The sequence below is a fragment of the Ochlerotatus camptorhynchus genome, unplaced genomic scaffold (assembly GCF_037179485.1).
Source record: "Ochlerotatus camptorhynchus isolate MF236.1 unplaced genomic scaffold, CSIRO-AGI_Acam_v1.1 ptg000092l, whole genome shotgun sequence".
Classification (NCBI taxonomy): domain Eukaryota; kingdom Metazoa; phylum Arthropoda; class Insecta; order Diptera; family Culicidae; genus Ochlerotatus; species Ochlerotatus camptorhynchus.
The window spans coordinates 833,057-849,803 of record NW_027040582.1 but is presented as its reverse complement, the minus strand read 5'-3'; the positions used below and the strand labels follow the sequence as shown (position 1 = coordinate 849,803).

Sequence of the window (16,747 nt, the reverse complement as noted above, 5' to 3'; positions counted from 1 at the left end):
AGTTTTGATAAATTTATTTCTTAACAATAGTGACTCAAAATTGAACCGTAAAGAAAAATGGCAAATTTAATCCCTTTTCCCCCATCGACAGTGTCACCAAGTTCCAAAACAGTCTCATAAAATTTTACTCATTTTAGAGCCCAGTTGCCATAATAAAATCCACGAGCTCTCCTTTATTAAATCATTTGCATATTTTCTACGGCCCGTGGACTTTCGCGATAATGACAGGAGCTGGTCCTCGAAAAAACTTTTCCTTCCTTTATAAAAAAAGTATTATCATAAACGAAGCATATTTTGGTCGTAAACAAACGCAACCACCTTAAAGAGTGAAGGGTTCCATCTCACGGCACGACGTCGCAAAATCAAAATTAACACTTTATTTCGTCCATTCTCCAGAAGCCCTGGGTGCTGTCAACTCGGTGCTGCCGTTGGGCATAGGAATGATCTAATTTCCTTTCCCGCAGCAGTCTTTTGTTTTCAAGGAGCGACCGAAGGAAGTTCTGGGAGAAAAAGGTTTTTATAGGTTATTACGATTATGAAACTGTTTATTTTCATTTACACGAACGGGTGCAAGGGACATGGGGTTGGTCTACTAGGCCTGGCGACCTGGAAGGGTGCAGCGCAGCAAAAAGCAGGAGGGTTGAGAAATTTAACATCATTTTTATTTGCCATTTTCTTTCTTGGATTTTACTGCCCAGAGCCGATCCTTTTTCCTATCCGGGGACAATGCCTTAAGGTTTGTTTTATTCCGCTTCAGGTTCCATCATAAAAGTGACGTAAAATTGAATCCAATTGGGCATTTGTTGCGTAGTTGCTTCATTAGAGTAAGTGTGGACATTTCGGATCAACCATATTCGGCGTATAATTCTGAATGGAAAGTTTATCTTATTTGTCAAACTTAAGACATCGTCGTCATTGATCAGTTATAGTTGTAACCCTGGAAATAATCGGCGTCTTGGGGCTTTCTACGCAGGTTGGGCAAACCAGCGTGGATGTTCTCTTCGATTCCACAGTGGTTCTCACCACGGACAATCTTGAAGAAGCCATTATCTCCCCATCCTTTGCCCCAGGAGTTGGCTACCAGCCAGTACTTGGTGTTATTCTCAATGCCCCATCCGAGCAGCTTGACGGCATGACCGCCGGCTTGTGGTCCCCACACGTGCCGATAGACTCCACTCTTGTACGCGTGCAAGTCCAAATAGGTCCAGAAGGTAGCCTGGACCGGTCCGTTTACGAAGATTTCCTCCATGATCTTACGCTCGTCATTCGGAAGCGAGTAAGCAACACGACCGAATCGACGATCCTGCCAAACTTCCGTGACGTTGTAACCCGATTGGCACTTCTTGGAACACTTGGGTGTATCTTCGTCTTCCCCTGGAATGTGACATTCACCTATCGAGTACGGATGACATCCCTGGCGGGAGTTCAACTGGCCACCCGAAGAGAGACCCTTTTCGACCCAGAAGTTCCAAGCTGGTCCAGGAACTCCGCCACGACATCCTTGCCCGCATGAAAGACAGCAAGTCAGAAGATCCATAGCTCCAAACAAGAAATGTTCTTTGCCCTTGGAACGGATGCACCACCGATCGGTCATCGTTGAGGCAGCAGACACGGCCCAGCATGATCCACAGCATCCTTGATCGCGAATCTCCTTCAGACTCTGGCACTCGGGCCACTGCTGACGAGCGTCGAACGTTTCCGGAAGATTAAGATCTTCAACGTCGGCCAAGATTCCCAGCGGCAAGCGGGTCTTCTCCAGCTCGATCATGTTGACACCGCTGCGATAGGATGCTGGTGGTTTCGGATTGCTTCCGGCGGTCCAAGTTTTCGTCAGGTGCTGGAACTTGGCGGCCAACTTGGCGGTAGTTTGGAGCTTGGCCCCAAAATACGATGAGAACGACGACGGAGACTGCTGTCCCGCGTATTGCCGATCCTGGTATTGTCCACTGCCATACTGCTGGCCGGAATTTTCCCCGGAGTACTGATTCTGTTGATACCGGGCGTAGTTCGAGGGTCCAGCAGCACCGCTAGCACCGTAGCCTTGGGCAATCGCGGCCTGGCAGCAGGCCAAAACTAATACAAAACGGAACATCTCTTCGCGATGTTAGCACTCGATCACGAGTCAAATGCTACTTGGAGTCGTTTGATCAGCTGTAAACTATTTATAGAGAGTGGGATGCTCAACAAAGGGGTGCTCTGCACTTGGACACGTTATCAGCGTGAAGCTGGGGCATCACATGCAACAGCTGATTGGTTTCTGTTGATTTTGCAAATTATGTCGCAACAAAGTCTACTGGAAATCTGCATTGAAGTGTTTTCAATCGCTTTTGAAAACATCCGTCCGCTGCAGTGCTATTTTGCCGTGCTCGATCAGCGCTTCTCTGATTGTAGGGGAGATATTCGATTAATCGATCTTGCTATTTTCAAATGTTCAAAACAAAATCACGTAAAAGCAACTGAGTAGCAGCTAACTCCCTCAATTCATGTGTTTGTACCCAATAAACTTAAAACGGGCACATCAATCGTAGGTCATGGAAATTTGTACAATCGCTTTGTAACGTTGAGCTTGGTCATGGTCGTTGTTTGATTTGATGAGACGAAGAGAATCCAGGGCCCCTCTGACATTAACTTTAATACTTTGATCAATGATTTCCGTTTTGGTTGCCACCGTCAGAACGCTTGCCCAAGTAACAATTTTGGGTTTTTGAGGGTTCTGTGGACCATGATTTAGACCTGAAGCATGCTTTAAAACCTCGATAAAACTTGTAATGTTGCTTGGGTGGTTTGGTTCCTTTCATCTCGGAAGAACAAATGGTGACATACATAGGTACAAGAAGCAAGAAGGTTAAAGCTGCTTTAAAGAGTTTAAGATATATTTTGAGATCACATTAAGATCCAAATTTCCGGCTCCCACTTCATTGAAGGCCTTTTTGACCAGTACCAGGCCAAATAGGAAAAAAAATAATAATTTAAGTTTCGACAACTAACATCTTTCTGAACGACCGTCCACCTGAAACATCGAGACACCCAAGATGGATCTACGAGCAGGCGAATTGAGAAACTTTCCAGTCAGCGATAGATGCACGGCTTGAAGACCATCTCCGACTTTGTATCCATGATTAATTGCGCATCCAAATCATCAATACCACGAACGAGTTCTGACTCCCGGACGTAGAGCCCTCCACTGGTGGACCACTGATACAAAGACTGCCGTCAAAGCCAGAAGGAAGGCTTTCCGAGCTGCCAAACGGCTGCCCGAAGGACACCCCGGTAAGGAAGACGTGATGGCATCCTACAGGAAAAGCCGTAACGGTTGCCGACAAACGATCCGAGAAGCGAAGCGGAACAGTTGGGAAAACTTCCTAGAGAGCATCAGCGCACACCAAACATCAGCGGAACTTTGGGAACATGCTAATGCCTTAAGCGGCAAAAGAAGAACCACAGGTGTTGTCATCCGGGCAAACGGAACAGTCACTCGTGAGCAGACCGTCGTAGCAGATACGCTGGTTGACTATTTTGCCAATCTTTCTCGCTTGGCAGATACGATCAGCATTTTATCAGACGGCACACAGTCTCCATCGAATCGTTAGCGCAACTGCAGATCCCGAGCAACCGTAGCGGCCTTCAAATCAATCGCCCCTTTTCCCCAGTTGAACTTAACTATGCGCTTTGGAAGGGAAAGGGGAAATCTGCTGGCTCCGATGGCCTCGGCTACCCAAGTCTACAACACTTGCCCCCAGCAGCGAAGCAAACCTTTCTGCACCTTCTTAACAAGATCTTACGCAACAAATCTTTACCTAAAGAATGAAATCACAGCCTAGTGGTGCCAATTCCCAAAAGCGGTTGCAATCCAGTCGACCCCAGCAGCTACAGACCAATTTCCTTATCATGTTGCACCAGTAAAATCATGGAAAGAATGGTAAATCGGAGACTGATTCAATTCTTGGAGGACCACGGCCACCTTGATCATCGGCAGCATGTCTTCCGTCCCGGTCATGGAACAGGAACTTACTTCGTCACATTGGGACAGCTACTAAATGGCGCCAAAGCGAGGGAAACACACATAAATCGCAACACTCGACCTGTCGAAGGCCTTCAATCGTACCTGGACACCGAACATCATCAAACAGGTACAGGAGTTGGGTCTATCGGGACATATCTTGGCTTTCGTGCGCAACTTCCTCGATAACCGGACCTTCGAAGTATGTATTGGAGCTCACAAGTCAAAAATTTGCCGAGAAGAAACGGTGGTTCCTCAAGGCTCAGTCATCGTCGTCACTCTTTTTTTGGTAGCAATGAACGGGGTTTTCCGTAACCAGTCGAAGGATATATACACTTTCGTCTACGCCGACGACATTGTCCTCGTCACCGTGGGCAGAACACCGAAGGCTGGGCCAGCTAAACCGGATATCAACTCTCCGCGGAAAAAAGCACCGTGACGCACGTTTGCAGTTCAAATCACCGTACCATCCCCAGCACGATCACTATCAACGGTAAAACAGTACCTTTCCGGAAGACAATTAAGATTCTCGGCGTACGCATTGACAGGCTCCTTACCTTTAAAAAACATTTACTGGAGGCCAAAGAGAACTGTTAAACGCGGATAAATTCACTAAATACGCTCTCCAAAAAGCATCGCAGCAAAAATCGAGATGTAAGACTGCGAGTCGCAAAAGCCATCATCCGCAGCAGGCTCCTCTATGGAATTGAGCTTACCTGCAACGCTTCCAATCATCTAACTACAATTCTCGGTCCAGTATTCAACAGCTCGCTTCGAATTTTCTCTGAACTTCTGCCATCCACACCCGCCATATCTACCTGTATTTAGATCGAGGAATTGCCTTTCGCCTTCAGCCTAACCACCGCCGTATGCAAAAGAGCCGTTTGCTTTCTAGAGAGAACCAGGAGCTTTACTGCAGTGGAACGGGACTAGAGATTGGGCCGCTCCGCAAGTGCGCTACGATAAAATGATTAAAAACAGATTTCGGACAGGAGACAACTCGTCAGCTCTCAGAAACACCGTTGTAAAATTACAAAACATAAAATACGCTAACCATACGATCCGTTTCACCGATGGCTCTAAGACACAAGGGCGAGTAGGTACAAGCATGACTGAAGGAATTTCATTCCAGCACTGCCGTCTTCCGGATATTTGCTAGGCTTTTTCCACTAAGGCCGCAGCATTATCCTAGCAACATCTAGTCCATCCACCGGTCCAGTAGTATTTTTTTCCGACACCGCCAACGTTCTATCAGCTATATGCAGCCCGGCCTCAAGGCATCCCTGGATTCAAGAGATACAGAACAGAATCAATAACAACTCGTTTGGATTCCGGGACACTGTGGAATTGCAGGTTACGAAAAGGCAGACCAACTCGCCGCGTCTGAAAGATACGCTTCTTTTCTAACACGTTAAACATCAAAGGACATCAAACAATAGATTTCAAGTACAGTTCGCGCAGCCTGGATGGCCAAGTGACAGCCTTAGACATCCTTTTATACGGAAAATCAATGGTCTTACCTTACCAATCAGGCTAAGGCCTTGTTGTTCTCTGCTGTCCGAAGAAGTCGTCTCCACTCTGCTAGATCCATGGCCACACTTCGCCAGCCTCGTAGTCTGCGAAGGGTCCGCAGGTCACCTTCTACTTGGTCGATCCACCTTGCCCGCTGCGCGCTTCTTCTTCTTGTGCCAAACCTGCACGATCAACTCAGCGAAGCCATAGCTAAACTACCGGAACCGCGCATCCTGGTTGGGGATCTGAACGGGCACCACCCAAGCTGGGGCTGCCCCCGCTCCGACCCTCGAGGTGTTACCCTGGTCGATATTTTCGAGAAGGAAGACATGGTGATTCTGAATGACGGTGTGCCCACGTACTTTCACGGGCGGCATACTTCTGCCATCGACGTCTCTGCTGTCAGCCGCTGCTTTGCCGGAAAAAACTCAGTGGAGTGCGAACACTGATCTCTATGGTAGTGACCACTACCCCATCAAAGTTCAAATTTCGACCTCCATCTTCCCGATGACAACACGGAGGCCCCGATGGCACTATGAACAAGCGGACTGGGATAGCTATGGTGAAGCCTTTCAGTCCTTGTTACTACAGCGTAATCCGAACAGCATTGAAGACTTTTCAGAAGTGGTATACGAAGCAGCGACAGCAACCATCCCAAAGACCAGCAGCGTTCCGGGGCGAAAAGCGCTACGCTGGTGGAATGAAGATACGAGGAAGGCCGTTAAAGCCCGGCGTAAAGCACTTCGCCGTGTAAAACGCCTTCCTATCGGACATCCCGATCGCGAGGACGCTCTCCGTCACTACCATGAGTCGCACAATCAATGCCGGCAAGAAATCCGTGTCGCCAAACGAACCAGCTGGATGGACTTTCTGGAAGGAATGAATTCGTCACAGTCTTCGGCCGACTTATGGAGGCAAGTCAACGCCCTCAGTGAGAAACGGTGCATGACACCGCTCCACGTACAGATTAACGGTGAAGCTGTTTCTGACCCTGCAATTGTAGCGGACGAACTCGGCTCGTACTTTGCCGATCTCGCAGCCATCGAGAAATACGAAGACGAATTCAAGCGGAAAGCTAAGCCTTCGACGTCATCCATTGCAAGTTTTTCTGTTTCTTCTGACGCTGGAAACTCGAACATCAACCAGGCATTCTCCTGGCAGAAATTGCAGCATGCCCTCCGCTGCAGCAACGGAAAGTCGGCGGGTCCCGACGAAATCGGGTACCCCTCAAGAGGTTACCAACGCCAGGCCAGCTACGGATGCTGGAGCTTTTCAACAAGCTCTGGCTCACCAACTCGTATCCAGCGTCGTGGAAAGAGAGCTTAGTCATCCCCACCCCAAAAGCCAATGAAACAACCCGTGAAGCTAGCAAGTTCCGGCCAATAACCTTGACATGCTGTATGGCCAAGGTCCTGGAGCAAATGGTCAACAGGAGGCTAAAGCATTTCCTTGAAGCCGAAAACCTTCTAGACCATCGACAGCACGCCTTCCGTCAAGGGTACGGAACGTCAACTTATTTTGCAACATTAGGGGAGGTCCTCAAGAGTGCCAACGATAGCGGTCTCCACACCGAGATCGTCTCGCTGGATATATCGAAGGCCTTCAACAGGACGTGGACGCCCCTCGTCTTAGAGCAGCTTGTCAACTGGGGGCTGTGTGGACCCATGGTCCACTTCATCAAAAATTTCCTGACCGATCGCTCTTTCAGAGTCGCAGTTGGCAACACGAGGTCCCAGCTTTTCAGAGAAGAGACGGGCGTCCCTCAAGGTTCAGTTATCGCCGTTACCCTCTTCCTTGTGGCCATGAACGGAGTTTTCGGAGGACTGCCGAAAAATGTTTACATTTTCGTGTATGCAGACGATGTACTTATCGTAACTACCGGCCCAACAGCAGCACGCAACAGGATCAAGGCCCAGGCAGCAGTCTCCGCTGTATCCAGGTGGGCCAGCGCGGTAGGTTTCCAGCTTTCGGCCACGAAAAGCGTCAGGTGCCACGTGTGTCCACCCCGGCACCATGTGAGCGGGCCACCTATTAAAGTTCAAAGCCAGCCCATACCACTGAAGAAGACGGTCCGTATTCTGGGGGTACTTGTTGACCGGTCCCTCAACTTCGAGCAGCACTTTAAGGCGATCAAGAACAACTGCCCCAGTAGGATCAACTTGATCCACACTATCTCTCACCCCCACCGGTCTAACAATCGTGACACTCGTTTCCGGGTTGCAAGAGCCGTCATCGATAGTCGCCTACTGTACGGTCTTGAGATGACGTGCAACGCCACCGAAAAGCTCGTGCAGATACTAGCACCAACTTTTAACACCTACGTTCGGATTGTCTCCGGTCTTCTTCCGTCAACGCCCGCCGATGCCGCATGCATCGAAGCGGGTATTCTGCCCTTCCGCCATCGTATAACCACAGCAATTGCAACGAAAGCCGCTGCCTTTACCGCAATGACCTCCGGAAATGACAGGATCTTTCTCCTCGATGAGGGGAACAGACTCCTCCGCATGACTGCCAATTCGGAGCTCCCCCCAGTGGCCAAGGTCCACTGGTACGGAGACAAAAGTTGGCACATACCTCCACCAAAAATCGATAGTCGGATAAAAAGCAGGTTCAAGGCTGGATATAACTCTGCAGCGCTGAAGAGAATAATAGCCGAACTGCTAGGCTCGGACTATCCAACCCATGCCCACATATACACAGACGGATCGCTTTCCCGAGCCGGGGTCGGAATTGGAGTAGCCGGAATTTCAGCACCGATGAGTAGCAGCCTACCACCACAATGCTCGGTTTTCTCCGCCGAAGCTGCGGCCATCTTTGTTGCCGTTACAACACCCTCGGACCGGCCCATACTGGTGCTATCCGATTCGTACAGCGTGATACAAGCCCTTACATCGGAGACCATGACTAACCCCTGGATACAGGGTATTGTGGAGGCCACACCTCCCAACACGGTGTTTTCCTGGATCCCTGGGCACTGCGGTATCACAGGCAACAGCGAAGCCGACAGCCTGGCAGGGTCTGGACCAGCTGGCCCCCGTTACACCGACGAAGTGCCACTACAGGACATAAAGCGATGGATAGTCAGCAAAATGTGGGAAGCCTGGGAAGCAGAGTGGTGCCAATCCCAATCCCTCTTCATCCGAAGCATCAAAGGAACGACGAGCAAGTGGACGGATATGTCGAAACTACGGGACCAGAAGGTGGTTTCTCGTCTTAGGACAGGCCATACAAGGATCTCACATAGTTTTGGTGGGACGCAGTTCCACAGAACGTGCTTCGTTTGCGGAACCACTGCATCGGTGGAACACATCCTATGCCTGTGTCCGCAATACCAGCAACTAAGGGAGCAGTACGCACTTCCCAACAGCATTAGGGACATACTGGGCGACGAACCTTCCACTTCCAGCGACAGTTATTTATTTCCTCAAGGACGCAGGGTTATACAACAACATTTAGGTCCTTTTAACTTTCTTTTGGCTGACGGTACATCTCTACCGGACGGGGGATTACCCCTCGTACGGTGGAGCTCCGATCTCTTTCAAAACCCTACCTAACTTTGATATACCAGATTGTTTTTTTCTTTCTTCTCGTTGCCTATATTGTTAGTATTTTTACTGGAATCTGTTTTAATTGCTCCTATTTGGGTACATGTGAATTGTAAGCCCACTCCGTAACAAAATTTGCTGGTGGAACCCCCCTCTGGGGCCTCCCATTTTATAGAGATGAACTAGCCAACGGCTAAAAATCTCTCTAATAAAGTTAAAAAAAAATTCTTCTTGTTCCTGTTGGGTCGCTTTCTAGAACCTTTTTCACCGGGTCGTCATGCGGCATTCTTACAACCTAGTCGCCCAATTTTTTGCAATGTGGACGATGGATGGTTCTCCCAGCAGCTGGTGCAATTCGTGGTTCATTCGCCTCCTCTACGTTCCGTCATCCATCTGCACTCCACCGTAGATGGTACGCAACACCTTCCGTTCGAAAACACCAAGGGCACGTTGGTCCTCCACGAGCATAGTCCAGGTCTTGTGGGCGTAGAGGACCACCGGTCTAATCAGCGTCTTGTAGACAGTCAACGTCGTGCGGTGGTGAATTTTATTTGATTGGAGCGTCCTCCGGAGTCCAAAGTAGGCACGATTCCCTGCCATAATTCGTCTTTGAATTTCTCTGCTGGTATCATTTTCGGAGGTCACCAGTGAGCCCAAATACACGAACTCATCGACCACCTCGATTTCGTCACCGTAAATCTGAACTCGGGGTGGGAGGCTAACATTGTCTTCCCTAGAACCTCTTCCTTTTATGTATTTTGTCTTTGATGCATTGATGGCAAGTCCAATCCGCCTAGCTTCAGCCTTCAGTCTGATGTACGTTTCTGCTATCGGCTCAAAGTTCCGTGCCATGATGTCAATGTCATCGGCGAAGCCAAGAAGCTGGATGGACTTCCTGAAGATCGTGCCACTCGTGTCTATCCCAGCTCTTCTGATCACACCTTTTAACGCGATGTTGAATAGCAGACACGAAAGTCCATCACCTTGCACCCCCGTCGAGATTAAAAGGGACTCGAGAGTGTCTCGAGAGAGTACTCGAACAACGCACATTACTCGATCCATCTTCGCTTTTACCAATCGCGTCAGTTCATCCGGAAATCCGTACTCGTGCATAATCTGCCATAGCTGATCGGGAAAATCAAAGGTGACACGCATAAATGGGAGGACCTTCCCATTCTAAAAGACACAATACCAACGCACTGGCCATGCGCGTTTCTCACAGTAGGAACTTCAGAACACTGTGTGAGACTTGCCAAACGCAACTTTCCGTTGAACACACTATCATCGAAGGCCCGGCAAACTAGTTCCATTGGGAGCTCCACGGTATCCCCAACAGCATTAGGAACGCCTTTAAAAATGACAAATCACATCGGACTTTCGGATTTTTTCAAAAACGAATTTTTTCATAAAATGCATAACTTTTGTATCACTTTGTGATATCACCCAGTGATACAAAAGTTATGCATTTTATGAAACAAATCGTTTTTGAAAAAATCGATTTTTTTTGACTACTCTAACGTAGAAATGGTCACCCTAATGACAAAATAAGAAAATTATGAGTCTATTATGTTGCGATAAGGAGCTATCTTCTTTTATTTTAGAACTAACCTGATGCTAAACTTACCTGAACTTTTTCGGACTTCATAAAGATTCGTCAATTTTCCTAACGATCAACGAAAACTTTTCTGAACTTTTAACAACTCGATTTCGGAGATTAAAGTATCAAATGAAAGGTTTATAAAAAATATATATAATGATGTTAAAAATAGGGATTTTGTTTGAAACACATTGGTTGTATTTGTTTTTCATGGTTTGTAGGCAGAGGGCGCAAAATGTTTTTAATTTTTTTCTCTAAAATTTAGGCTTTTTTTCACAACAGATCAAAAACCGATAATGGTTTTTTTTTTTCGTAATTAAGTTATATTTTTTTGGGTCCAGTGGTTCAAAAGTTTTGAATTTTTGAAAAAAGGCATTTTTGAAAAACAACGATTTTTGAGCACCCTATTATAAAAATCGTCACCCTAATGACAAAATAAAAACTACGATTCTAATATTTTTCGATAAGGCTCAAAACTACAAATTTTTACGAAATTCTTAGAACCCAACAATAGTTTCTGTTCTCAAAGCCATTGCTTCTAAGATTCCCGAACCAATTTATTTCGCCCTCGTGAAAAATCACAAATTGAAATGTATGCCTGACAGCCACGAATCAACCGCTGATCTGGCCCCTCACAAGCTATGAATATCAAATCCAAAATCTTCCCCATCACAATTTTCCTTATCTTCTTTGATTGATGACTTTCTGACACCTTGTCTCCCTGAGCACGCCTTATCACATCGCTACGAAAATCGCTTACCACTCCGAAAATGAAAGGCTAACGATTACCGTCCAATAAATGACGGCAAGTTCTGTTTCTCTCCCGGGACACGCATCCACCGCCGTGTGCCATCTCGCATTTGTATGCAAATTGTTCCACCGAAACACTCGAGTAGGCGGAAACCATCCATCCCCGTCCGTCCATCGATCATACTCCAATTTCACCGGCAAAGCGTCCAACTCCTCGTTAGCATCAATCCACCAACCCAGAACAGAAGAGGTTAATTGTAAATCTTTTCAAATCGACCTAACTGATATTCTTATCCCTATACAACATTCAATCGTCGTCAAAGAAGCAAGCATAGGAACTGCCTTTTCTTGATCCCGACTTTCCCACCCTGCTGCTGCTGCTGCTGGTTGAATGTTCCCGCATTTTTCGCTGCCGCAGATCTTTCTCGCTTGATGCCGTGGGGGAATTTGTAAAATCCGACCCGACAGGGAATCGATTCTGATTGACAGCTCGTAAAAATCGATAACCAGCTTCATTCTCTCGACTGAATAATGCCAGAACCATTCATAAATCAATCGTATAAGTTTGTGTGACATTTAGATGTAATTGAATCCTTCCAATCTGATTGAGCACCGAGAAAGATTACGTAACATTGGCGAGATCAACGGCTGATCGCGCGCTTCAACAGCTCCGTAGCTGATAAGGTTCCATTGAACCTCAGCCCGAGGCGGGCAGCGAAATCGCAAACTATAAAAGTCCACTGCTCGCTCGTTCCAAAACAAAGTTTCATTTGCGACCTTCAGCGAACAACACACTCAATCAGGATGATTCGCTTCATCTTGATTCTGGTGGCCTCGAGCCAGATCGTTCTCGCCCAATACTACGGTTCTTTCTCGAACTCCCCGCAGTACCGTTCGACCGCCGGGATCGCCTCCCAGATCAAGAACCTGACCAGAACCTGGGTCGCCGGAAACAACACCCTTCCTCCAGCAGCCTACAAAACTGGTGTGAACTACGACAAATTGGCCCAAACCCGTCTGGCACCGGCCATTCTCGTCGATCCGGAGGATCTTGAGCTGCCGGGAACGTTCGACGCCAGACAGAAATGGCCGCAGTGTAAGAGTTTGAACACTATCCGTAACCAGGGCTGCTGTGGATCTTGTTGGGCCATCTCGGCTGCCTCGGCCATGTCCGATCGTTACTGCACCGTATCCAAAGGCAAGGGAGAATTCACGTTCGCAACGACCGATATGTTGGCTTGCTGTCACGCGTGTGGAGATGGCTGCAAGGGAGGCCAACTGGGACCGGCCTGGCAATACTGGGTCGAAAAGGGTGTATCCTCGGGAGGACCATTCAACTCCAAGCAGGGTTGCCATCCGTACCCGATCGATATTTGCGATCCTTCCGGTGAGGAAGCTGACACTCCCAAGTGTTCCAAGAAGTGCCAGAAGGGCTACAACGTAACGAACGTTTGGGAAGATCGCCGCTACGGACGGGTTGCTTACTCCATCCCAGCCGACGAGCAGAAGATCATGGAGGAAATCTACATCAACGGACCGGTTCAGGCTGCGTTCGTTGTCTTCGAGGACTTCCACGCGTACAAGAGCGGTGTCTATCGGCACGTATGGGGACACGTGGTCGGAGGACATGCCGTCAAGCTGATCGGATGGGGCGAGGAGAACAACGTCAAGTTCTGGCTGGCAGCCAACTCCTGGGGCGAGGAATGGGGCCTTAATGGATTCTTCAAGATCGCACGAGGCGAAAACCAGTGCGGCATCGAGCAGAACGTCCACGCTGGCCTGCCGAGCTACCAGAAGCACCTGGAGTATGAAGGGATCTTTTTCTGATTAAAGATTTTTGAGATGTAAGAATCTGAAAAAGGTTCAACGAATGCTAATAAATGAGCTGTAAGGTTTTGCTCTCATGGATTGAGAGATAAAATTCTTCCGTAGATGCTTGTAATTATTTTTGAAAGATCGTCACAATAGCTGGTATTGATACTTGCTAAAATTTACAACCAACTTATTTTGTAATGATATCAAGAAGAAATCGTTACAAATCTGTATGTTCCCTAGAAATCCGGATTCCTTTGGAATTTCTTCTATCGTTCATGGGAATGAATTCTATCTTAAATTCTAGTGAAATATTTTTTTGTTTTCCCTAGAATTAATTCTACAATTCCTATTGGAACGTATTCAAGCCGGAAATCCTCAGAAATTTTTCTTATTGCCGCGCAATCTCGTGTCAGGGCGATGATAAATCTTTTCTTTTTTTTTTATCCAGTTTGTTTATTTGGAAGGCTCAGTTGCGTAGACTTTACGGAGCCGATAGTTCATTGTTCATTTTCTGTAACAAAATTCACTTATGTCTATGTCTAGTAGGAGATGGGCCGAATACTCACGGCTGGTCCGAGGTTAGAGAGGTACATTGTCGAAGGATAGGATCAATGGAGAGCTTGAGGGTGCGGTTTCATTGTCTAATCAGCGCGTTGTCGCCAGTATGAACGGTAGTGCGGTTCTAGCTTCGTCTGGAGTTCGACCGGCTACGGTGACCAGTGGTCGACGATCAGACGCATCGAGACGGGGGCACCAGACAAACAAAATTTATTAAAGAGAGACAAAAGACAAAGGAAAAAAAATCTTATAGGGTTAATGACGGCTTCGGCAATACCTTATTATATTCGTCAGGGGGTAAACAATGTCCTTGAGATCTCAATTTTGGCTTGTGGATATTGGCCACATTTGAGTGCTCTAGGACTTTGTTTACCCTCCTGACGATTATAGGTTGAGGTATTGCCGAAGCCGACATTTCCCCTACTAAACATTTGCAGAAACACATGATTCGAAAGATATTGCAGGTTCCCTACACGTCTCTGATAGGGATATAGGGTTGTCTTCCTTGGACCTCGAGGGTATTTAAAAGTCGCTCTCTGGCGGCAAATCTCCTCTTTGTACGCTTAAGACTGCAATTACTGGCGTAGAGCTACTAATCGACCTCGTGAGAAGAGCTACTAATCGACCTCGTGAGTTCGATGTCGCTACACGGGTCCCTGAAAACTTCCGAGTGGAAAGTTAGAAGGCGGCCCGTAACGTGGGTAGATCACCTTTTCGTGATACGTTACGGGATGAAAGATCTACCATCGATTCTTAGTCCTGACTACTTCAAACTAGGGGAACACAGAATTTTTCAGTAATCAAAGGAATACATCTTAGTGATAAGATGACAAGACTCGGCTTTGTCCACGGAGGAAATAAGGAAAAAATGAGTTAGTTAGCCTTCATCTATATGACTCCTAATCTTCTATTCGTTGTTCCCTAGGTTGAAGTGGTTAAGACTAGGTGTCATTCCTCAATTTTGTTGCTAAGGATTCTAATTTTGACTGACAAATGGGCGTGCCTTTGGAGGGTGTTCCAACACTCACCCTGATGTCGCCATGGAATCCATATCTGCTAAAGCCAATCAGGAGATTAACAGCGATCTTGCCGTGGCGAAGACGTCCCAAAAGGCAAGAATTTTGATTCCCTCTCTTTTGTGTCCTATAAAATTGGGCTCGACCCCTCGCTTAAAGGAAAAGCACTGGATCCATCAACATGGCCTGAGGGATTGCTGTTCCGGGAATTTGAGGTCTACGGATCTAAAACAAAATCTGGTTCCACTTAAAGTAAAGAAGCCTGTAACACCGTTGCTGCTGTTGCTTTTGTTATGGAAACGGAGTCTTTCAGTCCCTCGCTACAGGCTAGTACAGTTCCTTTGCATACAATTACGTACCTGATACTCGATACGTTTCTAGCAAAATGTCGTCACCAAACAATTCACCATCATCTAGTCATCGCCTATACGGTCATCAAAGATTGCACGTTAACACATGATGGAAGGCTCCAAGCCACCCGATACAGTCAAGCACCGATGCATTTCTGTTGACTATTCCTGCCATACAAGCTGTTCCGGTCCTGTTTTCGGGACTGGTGAAACGGTCTTCCAACTTGCTTACCAAGGCAAATACGATAATATTACCGCCTCTTCGTTTCCTGAAATCTGTCTCATTGACAGCGTGGCTTTCATGAATGGAATGATTCATACTATTCCACGCCTTGATGCTGGCCTCGTGCCTGCTGCTCAGCCGTACCGGTCATCGAACCAGTGCAAACAGTTATCAGCATTTGGGAAGTAAAGCCGTTGGTCCTCGGTTCATGAGTTGATGGGTCGATAGGTAGGATCCAGGTGTGGGAGCTGCCTTCCTGGCACGTCGGTAGCATTGGTGCTCAGCACGGAAAACAAGATCGACGGAAAAAACAAACCAAAGGAAAGTTATCAGCATTTCTTCCAGCCAGTGGACCCAATGCCACTGCCTGCGCATCCTTCCAGCCTTTCTACTCTGGAACTGATTTCGATGCCATTCCAGATTTTGCTCCAGTACGTGTTGATCGCTATTACAACTAATTTCATATTGATCTGACTCCGGAAAATTTCTCTCTAGAACAGCTCTGGATTATGTTGAAACTAGATCACTGTTCAGTTAGTATTGGTGTTGTTTACCTTCCACCTCATCCCAAGAATGATTTACTTAGCGTGAATAAAGGGTGATACGGTCAAAATTTGGTCAATATCAACTTGACGTATTTCTTTCAATTTTGCATTTAAAAAACCTGAACACCCCTCATTTTGAAGGTGTGTGTGTGTAGAATGTTGCTCCTATTTTGATTTTGGAATTCACTCTTCAGTTGTCAAAATGCCGTCCAAGCAAGAAGAGCAACGTATCAAAATTTTGCTCGCGCATCGCGAAAATCCGAGCTACTCGCACGCAAAGTTGGCAAAATCGCTAAAAGTTGCCAAATCAACCGTTACAAATGTAATTAAAGTGTTTGGGGAACGTTTGTCGACAGCCAGGAAGTCTGGATCGGGGGGAAATCGAAAACCGGAAGCCGCTGAGACGACAAAGAGAGTTGCCGGTAGTTTCAAGCGAAACCCTAACCTCTCTCTCCGAGATGCCGCAAATAAGCTGGGTGTATCGTCTACAACCGTGCATCGAGCCAAAAAACGAGCCGGACTATCGACTTACAAGAAGGTAGTGACTCCAAATCGCGATGATAAACAAAATACGACGGCCAAAGCGCGATCCCGGAGGCTGTACACGACGATGCTGACGAAGTTTGACTGCGTGGTAATGGACGACGAAACCTACGTCAAAGCCGACTACAAGCAGCTTCCGGGACAGGAGTTTTATACGGCAAAAGGAAGGGGAAAGGTAGCAGATGTTTTCAAGCACATGAAACTGTCAAAGTTCGCAAAGAAATATCTGGTTTGGCAAGCCATCTGTACCTGTGGCTTGAAAAGCAGCATTTTCATAGCTTCCGGGACTGTCA

At 47.2% G+C, this 16,747-nt stretch overlaps 2 protein-coding genes across 2 annotated transcripts; one reads left to right on the top strand and one right to left on the bottom strand.

Annotated features, from left to right (window-relative positions):
* Positions 1-705: 705 nt before the first annotated feature.
* On the bottom strand, positions 706-2,113 carry LOC135698637 (cathepsin B-like). Its single transcript, XM_065218695.1, has one exon. The coding sequence runs from the start codon at positions 2,090-2,092 to the stop codon at positions 920-922; it is 1,173 nt and encodes a 390-aa protein (XP_065074767.1). The 5' UTR covers positions 2,093-2,113; the 3' UTR covers positions 706-919.
* Positions 2,114-12,181: 10,068 nt separating this feature from the next.
* Positions 12,182-13,265, top strand: LOC135698635 (cathepsin B-like). Its single transcript, XM_065218694.1, has one exon. The coding sequence runs from the start codon at positions 12,209-12,211 to the stop codon at positions 13,229-13,231; it is 1,023 nt and encodes a 340-aa protein (XP_065074766.1). The 5' UTR covers positions 12,182-12,208; the 3' UTR covers positions 13,232-13,265.
* The last annotated feature ends 3,482 nt before the right edge of the window (positions 13,266-16,747 follow it).

Excerpts from the sequence above, each read along its gene's own strand:
- LOC135698635 (XM_065218694.1), top strand. The coding sequence starts at position 12,209 with ATGATTCGCTTCATCTTGATTCTGGTGGCCTCGAGCCAGATCGTTCTC.
- LOC135698637 (XM_065218695.1), bottom strand. The coding sequence starts at position 2,092 with ATGTTCCGTTTTGTATTAGTTTTGGCCTGCTGCCAGGCCGCGATTGCC.